General features: G+C 41.2%; 2 protein-coding genes across 2 annotated transcripts; one reads left to right on the top strand and one right to left on the bottom strand.

The window, feature by feature from the left end:
• Positions 1-2099: 2099 nt before the first annotated feature.
• Positions 2100-5750, bottom strand: fam83d (family with sequence similarity 83 member D). Its single transcript, XM_062462883.1, has 4 exons — positions 5099-5750; positions 4148-4315; positions 3681-3805; positions 2100-3466 (listed from the first exon to the last, which is right to left on the bottom strand). The coding sequence occupies exons 1-4, from the start codon at positions 5576-5578 to the stop codon at positions 2506-2508; spliced, it is 1734 nt and encodes a 577-aa protein (XP_062318867.1). The 5' UTR covers positions 5579-5750; the 3' UTR covers positions 2100-2505.
• A 982-nt stretch (positions 5751-6732) lies between these two features.
• zhx3a (zinc fingers and homeoboxes 3a) lies at positions 6733-17412 on the top strand. The gene is made up of 3 exons (XM_062462882.1): positions 6733-6938; positions 12557-15456; positions 15963-17412. The coding sequence occupies exons 2-3, from the start codon at positions 12656-12658 to the stop codon at positions 15994-15996; spliced, it is 2835 nt and encodes a 944-aa protein (XP_062318866.1). The 5' UTR covers positions 6733-6938; positions 12557-12655; the 3' UTR covers positions 15997-17412.
• Positions 17413-18267: the final 855 nt, after the last annotated feature.

Genomic DNA, 18267 nt, shown 5'->3' with positions numbered 1-18267 from the left:
CTAATAATTACAAATACAGAATAATCACTTTCAACTCAAACATTTTAACATATAGATGATGGAATTAAATAAGAATACTGCAAGGCAACTGCCTCTACTTTCTTGCTAAATCAATCATCCTCTAATCAATATAGCTGCAAATATGGGAGTCAATGCAATGGAAGCTAGCACTCAGGCATCAATTGAGTTCCTACATCCACAAGGTGATAAACACAAATTCAACCATCAATGGCAGTGGATATAGCTGTCTTTCTTCTCCTAGTCACTGTTGTCGATGGACATGAATAGGGTGCTGTCACTGCTGACTAAGATATTTCAGCGGCTTTTGCCCTCTGTTTTGTACATTCTTTGTGCTATTATTTGAATTAAGGAATGTCCTGTACAAGTACAGAAACACTGACACACATGTATTTGTTCTCTTTTCTTGAGACAGGACAAACAAACAATTATTATAAAACAAGGTACCAGCTAGCAGATGTGTTATGGCAAAATATTGCAATGACAGGCACGCATGTACCAGGTCTGTCAAATTAGCAATTGAAAAAAATGATTACATTTGCAAGATTTAGAGGTGGTTGTAGACCAGGCATTTACAAGGTGAAAACCCATTTCCATAATTGTGATCTATGATAATACACAATGGCAAACTTGTAGTTACAAATCTAATTAGCTTTTAATTCAATATGTGGTAGAAGACAATGTTACACCTTATTTCAGCTACTATGACAGCCAAAAGTTCTTTACCCAGCATGCACTACAATAGCCTCAGTCAGTGCACAAATGGGATCCTAGAAAAGACTTAAACAGAACATACTGTATAGTTTCAGTATTCTAAAGTACAATCAATCAAATTTGATCGAGACAAATCTGTAAATTGCTTTTGCTAAGCAGTTAATAGTTACCAGCATGCTTTTCAAAGCAATCAGTTAAAACCAAACACAAAACATTGACCAACCATTTTATTTGCTAAGGTTATGGCTCTCTCTGGTGGCAGACAAAGGGTATTGTTGCTAGAGTACGTGAACTGATCTCTTTATCAATATAGAAGCATAAACTAGACATACGTACTTCAGTCAGGATCACTGACTGTCAAAATATTCCAAATGTGTTTGTTTGTTAGAGAAAGTAACAAAGCAAAGTATTTTACTTTATATTTTCACCTCTGTCACCCGCCATTTTAGGCAAAACTATTCTTTGCATTTATTCTTCCTTTTAATTGTTCCTACTATTTCTTCATAAACTAATCAAAGTAAAATATATTGCTGTGATAGTAAGGCAGTGACAAGAAAAGCTATTGCGATGTACTATTGTAGCTGGAACATACTCTTCCTGATGGTTAAATATTACAACTAACTTCTGAGAAGAACATTTGGGAGGACATAAATTAAACCAAGACATTGGTCTAGTTTGCTTGTTATGGGACCTTTGTCTTCAAATAAGACTGCAGTCAAGACCTAAGACTCCACACCTACAATAACTCCAGTGTTATGGTGGCACAATTCCACTTTCTCACTGCATTCACAAGTTTGAAAAAAGGTCAAAATAATTTTCTTTAAATAATCAAGATATAAAAAACAAATTTTCTTAAGATTATTAAGTGTTTTATTGCCCTGTATCCATACATTTGAATTTACATTCCTTTACTCTTTGGCATAACACAATTACATTCTAGATACATAACCACAAATGTGCAATAATGCAGATGCATCATTCTGCAAATATTATCTTCATGACTGTTGTCACAAACCATGGGTTGATATATATATGTGGTTACAATATTTCAGAAATCTAAAAGTCTTATTAAAGAATCTTACCAAAATAACAATTTGTATGTATTGACAGGTACAGCTGACTGTACTGTACATTGTACGAAGGAGTTCAGGCAAGAGCAAAAGAGTGCCATTGTGTAAGACAAAGTATGTTAGAAATATAAATAATAAAGCTTTTATGGTAATAAAAAAACAGTACAAAACTTCCTGGACTGAATCCTTTAAATTTCCCTTAAACTGATCAAACAATATTTAAAATGTTATAGGTCAACTAAAACCCAGAGAACCCCTGAAGAAAAATGAAATGCCAATGAAATACCTCTGTCTGTGTTCACTTGAACAAATAACTGTATGAAGTTAATTTAGGTATGAGAGTTGTCAAGTGTTTCCATTTCTAAATTATTTGTTTTGGCAGTCTGTATACGGCAGTGTTTTCTATATAGTAAGATACAAGAAGAACAATGTAAAGATATACAAAATAGTTGTACCATCGTACGCAAATCAGCTATTGTATCTTGTAAGGTAGCTAACAGTTACACTTACTAATGTGGCTGAATTTAATGTATTCCACTACATTTATCAAGCGTTTATCAAACATCACATTGCATAGTATTTATCAAAGTATTTTTGTGACTTAGCGTTAGTGAATTAAACAATCACTTCCAGTGTATATAAAGCTAATTAATCAATCTTTCCCTCATATCTTCCACAAACAGAACCCTGCAGCCAAGTACTTTTAGTGTAGACATCTGGCCCTTGGCCAAGTCCCCATACCATCCACCAGAAGGCCAGGGTCAAGCCTCTGCCCAAACTCTTTCTGTGCTCTGTGCAGACCCGGCCCCAAGGCCATGTTGGTGAGGTCCACCAGTTCACGGCGATGGGACAGCATGGTCACCATGTGCTCTAGCTTGGAGCGAATGGTGGAGTAGTGGTACTGCCTCTCTTTAGTCAGCTTGCGGAAGCAGTCCCTCAAATTGTCATCAGGGGGCACTGTACAGTGACGGAGTACAGGAGGATAAACCACCCTATGTGGGGTGGAAGGGTGGTTACGGGAGGCAGAGCTGGTGTCAGATGAGGAGACAGTTTCTTTCTGGATGGAGGTGATTCTGTGAGCAGCAGTTGTGTTGTCGGGGCAGTGGGGTAAGTCAGTGTGCAGTGGGGAGGGCTCCAGGTCAGTCTGGACTGCAGTGTTCACCTTTACACAACTAGTCTGGGTGAAGACATGGCATAGGGGGTTGATGGGTAATGCTACCTGATCTATTGCTGTGTTAGGTGGGGTTTCATCAGGAGATAAGCATTGTACAATACTGCCAGTTAGGACTTCCTGCATGTGCTGCTGCTCCATCCAGTTTTCACCAATGGTGGATGAGTTGGATACCGCACTGCTCTTACATGCCCCCTCTTCTGTCAGCTCCCGGTGGGGCCCCAGTACTGGGACTGGGGCTCGGCTAGGTGTGCTGGTATGACAGACAGACTCCATAGGCCTCTGCCTGGCAGGCTGAGGGGACAAGGTTATTTGGGGTCTGATGAGCAAATGATCATAGATGCCACTGTTGCGGGCACTGGGAAGGCCCTGGGTGCTGATGGGCATGGACTGGGCATAGAGAATGCGAAACTCTTCATCAAAATTCTCTGTGATCTGGCCAGACAACTCAATGAGGTTGCTACTGTTCAGTTTTCCATCTGTCCAGTTGAACCTGCACAGAAGAATGCAATTTAACTCACACTAGTAAATAGACAAATCCGGCAAATAATAACAGATAATGTAATATTAGAGTGCACAAAATATGGGGAATAACATAAAATGTTCTGACTTGTTCCTGCATGTACAGTAAAGTTACAGTATGAATATGAATGATTAGGCTATGTCACTCTGATCTATTATTTGACTGAGGGAAGTGGGTTCTTTACCTGTAGGAGCCTGTCGCCACTCTGTTCCCATCAATCAACATGAACCGTTCATGAACTTTTCCAGTAATCTTAGCCCCTGATCTCATAAAGTATGTTCCTCCAGTTATGGTTCTCACTCGCATTTGCTTTTAAGACAAGGATGAAATAGTACAGATTACAAAATAGTCACTGGTTGTTATAATTGATACAAGCAAAATCTGTTGTATTGGTTGATTCTTGTGATTTCTTGAAATAAACATTTACATTTAGTCATTTAGCAGACGCTCTTATCCAGAGCAACTTACAGTAAGTACAGGGACATTCCTCCAAGGCAAGTTGGGTGAAGTGCCTTGCCCAAGGACACAACGTAATTTGCACGGCAGGAATCGAACCGACAACCTTCTGATTAATAGCCCGATTCCCTAACCGCTCAACCATCTGACACCCATATACATTATATACAATACATTACACCCATGTCCACTTACTCGAAGCTCCTCCAATTGCACTTTGATGTTGCTGCACATTTTGAGAAAAGCAGGAGCACATGATTGGTCCAGTAAGATGTACACAGGGACTTTACGTGTGGTGCATGCTTCCTGTAGATCCTTGAAAATGTCCAGGTCAGTGAGGGAGTCTGTCACTATGGCAATGACCTGTTATGGTCAACAAAGACACTGTTAAGGTTTTTTTTTTTAAAGGTAAAAACATAGCTAAACAAATATGGTTCTTTACTTCCATGTCATTACTCAAATCCAGCAGTCATGTCTGTTACCATAGCTATCAGCTGTAATGCTTGGTCAGCAAATACATTTCTATGAAAGACAACCAAGCACATTGTGAGGGTGCCATGGGAGTTTCTGCAAAAGGTGGCCACACATTTTTCAGAAACAGGCAAGGAATCTTTCACTGCTTTGAGGTTTTTTCTAAAGTGCCTTAATAGTTCTCTCTGATGAGTAAAAAACGTATACCCATCACACCTCACCTGCACTCAAAGATGCAAAGCAATGTGCCAATAGTTGCCAGAAGCGTGTTTAGGCACATTCAGATGTAGGCCTGAGCAGTTAAAGTGCTCCAAGGTATACATTCAAACTTCTGCAACAGAAGTTCAGTTAGAAGATTTCTAATCTCCTATTGGCTGGAATGTTAACTCACCAGGATGTTAGAGAACTAGGACAACAGTTCCCAACCTGTAGTCTACACGATTATTAAGGCTTGGTTGACTCAAATAACTTGTATGTTACACTTAGGAGGTGAATATTTATGTTTGCCACTATTAAGTGTCCACACTAAAAGTGTCCCATAGGCCTAATTGTCTTCCTTTAGCAGGCCAACCAAATGTTCAATGTTAAAATGACCGTTACTGTACGTCTATGCTTTTAATGAACTATTGTAAGGATGATATTGACGACACATTTTTGTCTTTTGTCATAGCCTACCTCTTTGGCGCTTTTTATCATTCGTCTTGCAGCTTCCTTACAACTGTAAATACATTCGCCATAGCTGGGTTGGAAGTGCGCAACAGCGCGAGTGACTCCGCGGAAGGAACCCGAGGTAAAGGCAGGCCAGCCGATTTCTAATAAAGGAGGCTCAATGTCAGAAATCTCGGGGAAATAAGTGACGGATGAACAGTCCATGGAACTGCGTACCGACTGCTCGAAAATCATCTCATCTCCGTGAATAGACATACACCGTGGGTCGACCGCCGTGCGACCAATGCCGCGTATCTCGTCATCCGACAAAAAATTGGGAATACTCTCTTTTATGAGAAATTCCCTAAAGTTGTCAATCCCTCCTGAAACGAGCTCTTCCAATGCGAGTCGGTGTCTTTCGTTATAAAATTCTTGAAGATTATGATCATTTCCTTGTTTAGAGGGCCACCTTGCAGGTGAATCGTCCAAACACTGTGATAGCGCCATAATGTTGCTATTATAGCATATGCTTCAAAAACAGCCCAGTCTACAGGTAGCAACCAACAGTCGTAAAGCGAGTTTGTATTTAGCGTCCCATTCAGCCCTGCCCTTCGGATATCTGTAGGCTATTGGCTACAATTGTCACAGAAATGCATGCTCTTCTCATATCTGGATATGCTTTGAGACTGCCACTCTGTAAACGCTCTACACTCATTGGCCAGACATTTGAATTTGGAGGCAAACAACCGCTTTCAGGCTTCCACTCCCACCTTTTCCGAGTCTACGTGTGTAGCCCATGCCACCTATTGGCAATGTCTTAGATTTTACATAGACTGCCCATTCCAGATACACTGAAAAAAACAGTCTACATTAAGCTATATGAGATTAAAAGATAGACTATAAGCCGCATTATGAAGTAGGCATGTTACAATTAATTCCACATAGGCAAGCTGCTGGTTGTCTTTCCAAGAATTAAGGAAAACGAAAGGAAAAAAAACTCAGCCTTAGACTAGGAAATACAAATGAAAGGATCGACCAAGAATAAAGGAAATTATTCTACTTTCAGTCAAATTCCGTTTGGGAATTGAGTTAGGTAGACATTATAGTCCAGGCTATGTAGCCCAAATGATTTAATGTTAATGTTCATACTATGAACATTAAATCATTTGGGCAGTATTATAGTATTATATATTGTTATAGAAACTATATCATATATCTTCATAGACGCTACCCTATAGGCCTGAGAACTATCGGAACAAAAAATGTAGGAACACACGGGGGCTATTAACTTGTATAAGCTAGGCTAGCCTATGTGTCAAATGCTTTATTTACAGTCAATCCTGCTATTTAATATGGTTTATAAATATTCAAATTTTGCGCAAATTGGGTAATCGGGCATGCAGCATAAGGTAGTAGGCCCAACCCGGTTGTCTATTTAATTTGTATTTGTTGATATAGTTTCGGCTGCACTGATGATTAGGTCTATATAGCCCTGCCATGCCCGACATTTTCCCCAATGCAAGTGCATCCACTGCACGACCCCCGCCTCTCCAAAAATTAGATGAAAGGGTTTTTGGAATTTTGGGTGACGCTTTGAATCACGTGTTCATAGGAAATACACCGTATAATTTTTGGCTGCCTCGTCCTGCGCCGTCGACCATAGTTGCTTTCTGTCCATGCACTAAGAAAGGAGAGAGGTAATACAGCCTACCTAGCTGTGGTCACTGCCGAGTTCACACCAGTTCACCGGGTTCACTTGAGGAGAGGTCCCACCCTCTTCTTTTTACAAAGCGCTACGAACGGAGCTATTAAAATAATATTTTCTATATTAATGTCGGATTTCATTTTTCCCTGACCAACATTCAAGGTAAGGCCACATAGGCTATTCTTTTAGGCAATCGAACAACGCGTGTGGGTGACATGACTCAAAGTTGTTTACTAAAATTGTAACTCGCTATTGAATTTTTATGTTGTGCTGTAGTAGTCTAGCCAGTTTATATGAAGTCGCCAATGTATAAAATGGCGACAGTACGGTGGGGGGTGCGAGTTTGGATTTTGGGGAATATTCAAATGCTACCATGGCTACAGTATGAGCTTTGGGTTTTTAATGCCAAGTAAACCGATGCTGTGTTTGCCAACAGGCTTCTGAAGTGAACGGGTTAACTTGTCAGTTTGTTACAGTTTCAATGAAGACTAACGTTCGTCTTTACCCCCATAGTTCGTGAATGGGCTACAATGTGACGTTTTTTTTAAATAATTGTATTGGACAGGGTGGATTTTCATCTCGTGTCAATGGTTACAGTCTCTAGTTGAGGTGTTTTATTCAAAGAATATCCGGATATTTGAAAGGAGTTATTACATTTACCGGACAATATGACGTGGGTCCAGATTTTTACATCCGAAAATGTCTTCCCTCTGTTTGAATTGTTTAGATAGGCTAATACCTCCTACACACGCATATTCACTGAATGTATTAGTAGTAGGCTATAATGGAACTAAATTGCTTTCATTTTCTACCTGAGCTTAATGATAGTGGATATCTTGAGTTATTTGTGAATTAGGCTGAAATGCACGTAAATGCTTCATCTGAAGTGATAACTTATTTTATACAAGTTGCACATGTTATTGTTGCGGTACAGTTAGTTGCCTAGGCATTAATGCATTAATTCTAGTGGAATGCTGACTATCATGTGCCAGCCTGTGACACAGACATTCAGGAGGAATCGTTGTAGGCTGGTGACTAAAGCTGCCTCAGCCACTATCGCCCTTAGTGCCTTGCAACCATTAAATTAAATAACCTAGACCCCAACATCTCAGCACTTGATGAGGGTCTCACACTGGCATTGACCTGCCATGGACATGTTCACTTTTCACTAAATAGTGAAAAATGACAATATTGTCATTTATAGTATTTCCTAATACCTGGTAACTTATCCAATACGTTAATCTGAAAGATGCCTATAACTGATATCATTAACATAGAACTCACAGATTGCTCTCTTAGCAGTACTGCTTTAAGTCTCTCTTTACTAGCAAATGCAAAGGTAGACCACCTTTCATCACCTGGCTCCACGGTGTGCTCAGTTAAGCTTGGTCCAATGAGTGTGACGTGTGGAGTGTCTCACTGTACACTAGGGGAATGTCAGTTCCCTTTGTGGATCCCTGGGAACGTTCCTCCATCTCTCTTTTCGAAACTGGTCTAATGAGGACCCCAGACATATTGCCTTTCATTCTGACTCCCTGCAATTAGGAATGGCTCACATTTTTGGTTATGGCCATAACAGAGAGTGTTTGTATACACAGACACTCTGTAATGGGCTGACAGTACCTACCCTCCACAAAAAAATACTTGCATGGTTCTCCTTAGTAACAGGCATATTCCATTATGAGGATTATATGTTCTGATTTTTATCATCACCAGTTAAATAATATTTTCATGTCTTCAGTTCACTAGGTTTTATATTAATCACCAGAGCTCATCGAAGGAGGGTCATATGGTCATGATTTGCAGTTTTAGCTGACATCCAGTGTACATTCCGAAGTTCAGAGAGGAAAATCAGCTTACTAATGCCAACCAGATCTATTTCCTAGCAGGTCTGTGCAAACAAGCATATCTTTAAAAAAAAACACATAAGTCCTCATCCTTACAAAATAACCTTGAAATCAATGTAGTTCTTGAACAGCTTTCCCCAAGTATAGGTATGCATACCATCTATTACCATTCACACTTTCCCATGCTTTTCATCCTTTCTCATAGTTCGTATCACATTTTCAAGACCCAAAGCTATCCAAAGCTTTACTGACATAGACTGTTTGCATAGTTCCAACTGCAATAAACTTCTGTCGCTGTGAGAAGTTGTGGGCTTGTGATGACAAAGCCCCTGCTTCTCTCTGTCCCATGCAAGAAAGGTTTGGTCAGCAGTAGCTGGTGTTTGCCAGACTCTGGCAGTAACATGGGGCTGTGATGTCAGCCATTTTAGGTGGGACAGTATAATGTACGGTGCGCCGCCATTTTTCTTCCCTTTTCTTTTTAAGTTGTCAAATCAATGCCTGTTGTCTTGGCTACAGAAATGAAAGAGTTATTCGTCGACACGGACATGAGACTAAGGATTTTTCCGCACACTGTTTGTCTTTCATTCAGTTCAGCAACAGGGATAAGATTTGTGTTTGTATATTCTTTAGGCATTTTTATATTAGAAACCCTAAGAAGTAGAGCTGGCGTTCAGGAAGTCAAGAGAAGAAACATTCCTTCCCTCAGTCCTTAGGCCTGATGGGACATTCATATGTAAAGTGAAGTATATGTCCTAATTTCTCTGTAGAGTTTTACAAACCCTTAATGAGAAGAGTGTACCATGAGGCAGGTACAGAATGTTGTTAATCTGTAATAGAACCAAACTCAAATTCTGTAAACAGTTAAAACCCAAGACTGGCAAGGCTGAAGATGTAGAACTAACTTCTACCTGTACTGCCAGGATGTGTAATTTAACTGTCTTTTTTGTATAAGTGTGTGCATCTGTCTGGGCGGAGAGTGTAGTGTAGGAAAGTGACTCCTGTGTGTGGTGTGGTGGGCAAGGGGAAGAGCAGAGTTGCCATGGCAATGTTAACACATGAGTGGCACTGCCGACTGGTCTCCCAGCGGACCAGGCTGCAATCACGGAGGTAAGGGGGGTGAGGAGGAGACGGCCTGCCAACACCTGCGTCTCAGCAGACATTCACAAACACATGTACACTGTATCCAAGGCAGATTTGATGGGCTTGCAAAAGGACAGACAAGATGCAGTCGACATATCTGCTGTATTCGCACTGTGCTACTGACCCTGATTAGTGATGACTCCAAATAATTTCACAGTCAGCGATGATTCAGTACCCCTAACCGATGATTACTGTTGACAAGACACAGAGCCATGCCACCAACCCAAGTCCATGCTGCCAAGACACTCAGACATGAATGGAACAATGACAAGTCAACGGTCAGTCGTGTTAATAAAGCTCCCGTCACTGGATCACATTCCTCTTAGAAATAGGGCAGCATTGTTCCAAATCTCTTTCCTGTTCTAGGCAGTAATTGCTCTCTGTCTCTGACTTATATTTTGGGTGTCCAGCTGATCCACTCACATGACATTAATCTATTTAATGGACATTCAGCAGAAGATGTTCTTCTAAATAGGTTTTATAATTCATATGTGTCATGTTGTCCTGTCTAGCCCCACCATGTTGAATACATGTAAATATTTCCGTAAATGTTTTATGTGAAATCCACAGAAACGCTTTAAAGTTCCTTGCAAGACACAGATAACTCTGAAGTACTGAAAATGTTTGTGATGTCTAGGTGGAGTTTCAAACAAACTCATTGCAGTCTGTCATCATCAATCATACACTAACCTTACCCTGACTGTCTCCCTTGTGTTTTCCCATCTCTTCATACATCCTTTCTTCTCCTTCATTTTTTACATGTGACAAGCACCATTACCAATACCTGTCTTTGTTTTTAAATGTCAGTTTTTGGTGACACTGTCTGTATCTGACCCCATCTACCGCACAGCAAATGAAATGACATTTTACTTTACATTTACATTTCAAACAATGAAGAATTAAGGACTTGGAAGCTTCTAAAGTCACATGTGAAGTTAAGCACACAAGGAAATACTTGTATACGTACAAGGCAAAGCTTTTGATGAGCGTGGGTGTTTAGAGAGTCTGAGAGCTGTCACTTTACCTCAGTTCAGATTCTAGTCCCTAGGTCTAGTGAGATGAAAAGAGCTTCCTCTCAGCCCAATAGTCGGTGCCAGTATCAGGACATACGACACACTGGGGACAGTGCTAGTCTGAGTAGTCTACCTCTGTGCTGAAACACGAAGCCCCTCTTTTCAGAGAGCTCCATTCAATGGTTGCTGTCTGGGAAGCCCTTGTCTAGTGTCGGATCACTCCTCTCTCCTGCCAGATAAAGCACCCTATTCTTTAGATAGGTGACCTGGATTTTATGAAATATTTTCTAACATTCTGGCCTGTCTGTATATTTGTCATGCAGGAAGTTTGGTTTGTCTGGAGGGGAGATGTCTGTGCAATGTCTGATGTCACTACAGTCTTTTCTCAGGTGCTTCTGTCCTTTTGCTGTAGTAACACAGTTACATTGTCAGCCTGGACCTGTTAGAAACAATGTGTAATTTAAAGTTGACCAGTGGATGAGGGATTTCATAGCTATCATGTTATTTTGTATATAGAAAAAAGCAAACTATAAGTGGGACAATATTTTGAGACTAGAAAATTGAGGTGGTAATGTTACATTGTCTTAGTATACAATTACATTCTAACAACTACATTGCATTCCATCCTATTCTAAAACCTCTGTCAGGTTTTAATGCAAACAGTTAACAGTTTTTTTGCATTGCGTGAGAATTCACTTGGTCCAAGAAACAAACTGGTTGTTCCCACTCAGGGTTAAGCAAGTGTGCCGTCAGAGAGTATCATGACCTCTCCAGCGGCTAAACATACAGCACATGCCCACGTCTGGATGCAGTGAACCGGGATTACTGCATAAGATGCTGGTGACCTAGTTTTTTTGTTTTGTTTTTAGATGGAAGGCAGCCGTCATTAGAAATAAAAAAAGAGGCAGTTACAAAAACAACGTCACGGCCTGTCTGGGATCAGCATGTTCTGTGGGCAGTCATTTGGGGTTTTTCATTCTGGAACAGGTTCATCTTTTATTTACCAGCCAGACGGTCATGGTGAACACAAACGTGAAGGCTTTTTGATTCACTGAAGGCTCAGTAGAATGTTGATTTGAATGTGACACTATTCTGTAATTGAGAGCATTACTCTATATGGGAACAGCTTGTTGTCAAGCGATTGGTGGCATTCCATGTAGGAAGAGGAAGAGATAAAGATCAAGGGAACCATGTGCATAGTGAGCATGTTTGTGCGTCAGGATCATTGAAAGGTCGGACTGTTGAGAGAAGAGCTCTGTTTTCTCTTTCATATCTTTTCTTCTGAATCTTTGTAGCATATGGTAGAGTGCCCAGAGAAAGAAAAAATATGAGATATTTAGCTACAAACTGTACAATGCGAGTAAGTGGAAAACATTGACCATGGTTGACCTATGTCCTGAAATGACTTCAAACTGGCTCATAACTGTTTTTTTTTTAACAGATTTTTATGTTATTGGGTGATAGAGCCAGGGAGAGTGTAGGAGACCAAGATAAATGATCCTGCTATACTTATTGTACAGTTAAATTATGTACGTGAATCACCAGAAATCTTCCAAAATGCTATAAAATATCATTTCAAATGTGACTTGATGGCATTCATTGGCAGAATAGTGTTTCTTTCATTTGAGGCTTATGTTTAGAATGCTTGATTATAAGGATTGGAAAGTTAAAGTAGCAATTTGGAAATATGGGTAAATAAGAGGCCCGTGTCTGTTGAAATTACATGTGATTTAGCATGCATGTTTATGCAATTAACTTTGCTTTCTTCTCTCTCACACAGGTGCCCAGTGAACTGCTCATACACATCGGTGAGCATGTGAGAGGAGTGCCAAGAAAAGAGCGCAAACATGAAGCAACACTGTAAAATAGCGGCTCGTCCATGACGCTTAACCTAGATCAGGAGCTTTCCACTCACCACCAGCCCCCTGTTATCATACTGGACAACCAATCAATCAATACATCTTCTCATAATATCATAATGGCTAGCAAGAGGAAATCAACTGTACCTTGCATGATCCCCTCCAAAACCAAACATGTGCGGGAAGAGATCGTCCTGGGTTGTCTACCCGAGCTCCTACCCACAATCCCAGAAGACAGCATCCTCAGTATCAGTGGAGAAGCGGCAGGCCATTTCTGTCATGACTCCTCTAGACCTAAAGGTGGAGACCGATGGTATAAAGGGGGAGCATACAGTTGTCAACCCTGCTGCTTTGAGTCCAGAGATCTTAATTCCTTTTTGGACCATCTGCATAACTGCCATGCAGACTTCAGGGCTCAGCCCAGCTTCTACTGCCTGAACTGTGGAGTGTCAGTGGCTCGATTTGAGGCCCTAGCTCTGCACAATGCAAAAGCCCACCCTGGGCTGATACGGGGATCTGTCCATGGTTCCCTTCATGTCAAAAAGAGGGACCAGATAACCACAGTGGAGCAAAGCCTGTTCACAGACAACGGGGATGTCCTTTGTGAATCTGGGATCTCCCTTACTAAAACACCTATAGCAAGGATGATGAAGACCAAGGGGGAGCACAAGAAGATAGTGGTCTCCCACACTGTGGAAGTGCGAAGGATAGACACTGGGAAGGAGATTGACCCTAAAATGTTGACAAATGTGCCTGAACTCCAGAACGGGGCTCTCAGGGTTACTGATTCCCCTGCTGTACCGAAGACCTCTGTCACTCATGTAATAACAACAACGCCCAGTCAACCTTTTCACAAAAACACTCCCTCTCTCTATTCTTTGCCCTCTTCTGATTCCAGCAAGAACCTTCCAAAGGTGATGATCCCGCTTAGCAGCATCCCCACCTATGATGCTGCCATGGACACCAGCAGCTTTCTCAAGACCTCCTTTGGCAAGTTCCCATACCCATCCAAAGCCGAGCTCTGCTACTTGACTGTGGTCTCTGATTTTCCTGAAGAACAGATTAAACTGTGGTTCACAGCTCAAAGACTGAAGCAAGGTATCAGCTGGTCCCCCGAAGAGATAGAGGAGGCCAAAAGAAAGATGTTCAACACCGTGTTCCAGACAGAAGAACCACAAAAGCATCCCTCTAAACAAAGACATGCCAATCACATAGTGAGCCATCACACTATCACTGCCCAACCTACCCCAGTGGGACCCAACTACCAGATGGCCAATCTGCTCCATGGTAGTGTGCTAGGCAGGCAGACCAGGGTCATAGCCAGTCAGGCTGGCATGGCAGGCGGCCAACAGGTCACCAGGGTATCGTACACTGCTCCTGCCACGCCGCCAACAGTGGTCAGAACATCACACGCACTGACCAAGAATATTGTACCAACACTGGAGACAGACAAGAGTGTTGGCCTGGGGTTAGACATCGCTGGAGGCAGCAGTTGTGTCGTGAGCACCAGCAACCGTAGTAACAGTAGCAGCAGTAGTTGCAGTAGTAGCAGTAGCATTAGTAGTTACTTCTCCAGTAGTAGTAACGGTGGAGAACATGGCACTAGGACATCTATGAACAACAGCGGCTTAAGCAACAGCATAGTCGGTTGCTCAACTGTTGTTAGTAATACCAATAATTGCGGATCTGACAATGAAAGCAGACAAAACAGTAACGTTGACAGTATACCATCTATCTTAGAAGGTTTTAGTAGCAACAAAAGTAAAGTGATCATAAACACCAGCAAATCTAACATCATATGTCACAGTAATACTAGTGTCAGTAACCTGGATACGTTTCCATTAACACAGGCTGATGATGACAAAACCAACAACTGTATCCATCACAAGACCAACAATGGCAGTGTTAGCGGTGACTATTCCAGCACTAGCAATAATGGTAGCGTCCCTAACCTTAATCATGCCAGCAATGCTCAACATGACAACACCAGCACCACCGTCATTACTAAAAACAGCAGCAGCATATCTATAATAGAGGAGGGCAAATGTATTCAGGAGTTTCCCATAAAGGGTATGTCAATTTTACAGCAGCTTATCAAAAAGGAAGACGAAGTTGAGATGGACAAGACTAGAACAGGGCTTAAAGTTGACCCGATCAAGATAAACCGGAGGAGGCTGAAGGTGAATGAGTTTGATATCACACCTGGCCTGGAGACCACAACCCCAGAGCTCAAACCTGACTGTCCTCAGACCGCCATGTCCCCCCAGCCATCCTTCTCAGCCGCATGGGGAAATAAGAGCCCCCAGCAGGTGCACCTTCTCAGACAGACGTTCTCCAGCACCCGCTGGCCCAGCAGCCAGCAGTATGAAGAGCTGAGCGTCATGACAGGCCTGCCCAAGTCAGAGGTGGTGCGCTGGTTCAGTGATAGCCGCTACATCCACAAGAATGGTCAGCTGCAGTGGCTAGAGAGCTACCAGCGTCCACCAGCAGGCTTAAAAGAGGCCAACAGCTTCACTGACCTGGACCTTGATGCACTAAAAGACCCCCAGACAGTTCATAAGAAACTGGCCAAAGAGGATGTGAGCAAGCAGCTTGACGAAGAGCCTGTTCAGCGAAGCACAGTGCAGAGGGGCGTCTGGCGAGACACATACACTCCACTGCTGAGTCTCGTGGACTCGGTGGAGACTGGGGACAGAGGGAGGGCTGGACAGACAGTAGAGTCAGGAGCTTTGCAGGAGCACTGGGTGGAGAGCGAGGATAAGCACCAGCAGCCCGTCACTGGGCAGGCCTTTGTGGAGGCGACCGACGGCAGTCAAGACAGGTAAGTCACTTTATACTTGGAACTTTACATTGGCTGTCTTGTGGTAGTCTCCGAAAAACTCGTTACAATTGGGGACTTTCCCAGATCACCCTAAATTGCTTTGTGTTTTATAGCTATTAAAGATGTTTTATATAGAGTGTATTATAAAGAAAATTAAGAAATCAAGTAAGATAATTGTTAGTTGTTCTTATGTGATTTATAGAGAAAAGTGAAGCAAGAGAGGGTGTGGCTACTCAAACTAAGTAGCTTCTTTGAAACAATCAAAGGTCTGTTTCAAGAACCTATTTTTAGATGAGTCAGAGTGTGGGACATTAAATTATAGATTGAGCAAGCACGCTAATATATGTGAATAAATCATGACAATTGTCTGTGGTGAAATGGCTTTTAAACGGGCTAGTTTTTGATTTCCTCGATGTGAATTAAAACAATATGAACATAAACTCAAAACAATAATGAGCAGCCATTTCACATGTTTCACATGTGTTGGTTTCTCCCCCCCCCCCAAGGGATCGCCTGAGGACAGAGCTGTTGGAAGTGTGACAGTGCGATCCAATCATATAGTGGGAACAGGACGTTTTCGGCTGGCCAGCTTTGTGGCCAAGGTCTGTGTGTTCATTATGACAGCAGATGTGATTGTAGCTGAACCGTTGGACCGTCGTCTGGAACTGTGAATACCCCCATCTCATCCCCACCTCTTCCATCAAGCATTACTTTTGACATCCTGAAATGAAAGAACTTCTCAACTTTGAGTCCTGTGATGTTAAAGCCTTTCTTCATGCTTCTTTTTTGGTTGTGTGGGGTGGGTGCACAATGAGGTCAGTTAGATGGATCGGAAATAGAAAGAGGATGCACACAGACTGGATAACTGACTTGAATTGAGGGATTATGTAGAGGGAAGATACTGTTAGGGAGAGGGAGATATACATACATATATGATGGAAAATGCACTATTGCGGTTTGTTTATTGACCCGACAGAAAGAAGTGTCATATAGAGTTGTTATTGTTGGCTTTGTGAGACTTTTTTAGCAACCAGTACTTCAGCACTGCCTTGAATTTTACTATTTCCTTCATTTGGTTTTTCAATTCCATTTACTCCTCTATAGTCACTGTAAGTCCAGATGCAATCAATACACGTTTTTATTCTTCTCTGTATAAATGTTAGTGATCACTTAACAGTTCAGCTACTCACAAGAGACAATACATACAATGCACTAATGAAGACAGCAATGCTAAAATCACACTGCCCGAGTAAAGATATTGACAGTTCTGTCAAGATCAATACTCTACACTGCCCTGGCTTCATCTGCAAGCTCAACAGAGAGAGCCTGTCACGCTACCGTTGCCTTACTCTGCTTTGTCCATGTGTTGATATGACAGTCCGCCCTTCACGTCGCTTTTTTAAGCTGATTTGCTGTTGAGAGCAACAATGTTTCCAGTGCATTGATGGTTATTGCTGGTCTATATCTGTGAATTTGCTGCTTCTGTACACTTGGAAAAGTTCAACACTTTGCTGTAATGAAATTAAATATCATTACTGGAAAATGTTGTTAAAATCTAAATGTTAATTTGATCTAAAGCCCTGGACACTGACAGTGCTAGCTAGAGAGCCAAATGTGGAGATGTTTCACTCCACTGAATTTTCATGTGTTCATATAAACGTACAAACGTAGTCACTACATGAATCCTACAAAGCTGCATCTTTGTGAAGCTGCTAAATAGCTAAGAACGGTGCTATACCATCCAAAGTGAAATTGGAGGTGACCTCCTACCAGCAGTGTATGCACTTGTCGAATGTTACCAATTTATTTTGGTTTGAGACAATAAAATAAAAAGGAATCTGGACTTACTGTGTTATGATCACGTTAACTTTTATGAAATAGTTTGATCATAAAGCACTGTTGTATCATCCTTTCTACACTTCTGAATCTTTACAGAATAAACAAAATATTCACTGATCAAGAACGTCTGTTGGTTTTATTGTCACAAAAGCATAGACTTAAGCATAATTAGTGCATACATAGACAAAAGCAAAATGTATGTAATAATTATTTAATAATTTTATAAAAAAATTAGGTAAGAAACATTGTCATCTGCTGGTAGAGAACTGTGTTTGCACTTATGTACTAAAAAACAAAACATCCTTTGGCTATATACTTGTAATATATGCATACAGATTGTAATATAACATACTCAATATGACAAATAAGTGACTGTTCATTTCTATGACAAATCTCAGATGTGTGCAACATTTAATGCCTGCAAAACAGCAGGCTAGAGAACAGTTTCAGATGCTTAACCTACGTGTATTCAGTTTGACTGCTCAGTGCAAAACATTAAGTTTACTAAGTTAACACAAACCAAGATGTGTTTTTCTTATTTATTGACATCTTGCAAGTGTTTATCCAATATTCAATTATACCAAATTACTAGATTTGCATCAACTGATCTGTTTTTTACACACAAAATGTGGTTCTTGAGGCACACAGTCTGCAAAACTGCAAGCACATTTTCAGTTTTACACTCAGTTTGGAATTGTAAAACACTTTTTTTGCATAACATGTTCTTTACACACTTGTTTAATCTGGACACACTCCTGACTGATTTCCCACATCCAGTGCTCATGTATGAAGGACCTAATTTCTTCACTTATCAAGCAGAGCATGAGCATTATATGAATAGGCTTCAGGTGGGATTGCTTGGCCTATTTATCTTTGACCATATTTGCCTGTTCCTGTTCATCCTAAAGCCTGGATGAAAATAAGTTGAGAATTTTGCACCATTTCAGAAATCCTGTCTGCTAGCAAATGTCA

This window comes from Osmerus eperlanus, chromosome 1, assembly GCF_963692335.1.
Source record: "Osmerus eperlanus chromosome 1, fOsmEpe2.1, whole genome shotgun sequence".
Classification (NCBI taxonomy): Eukaryota; Metazoa; Chordata; class Actinopteri; order Osmeriformes; family Osmeridae; genus Osmerus; species Osmerus eperlanus.
The sequence above is the reverse complement of the archived record's forward strand: the minus strand, read 5'-3'. Positions and strand labels throughout refer to the sequence as shown.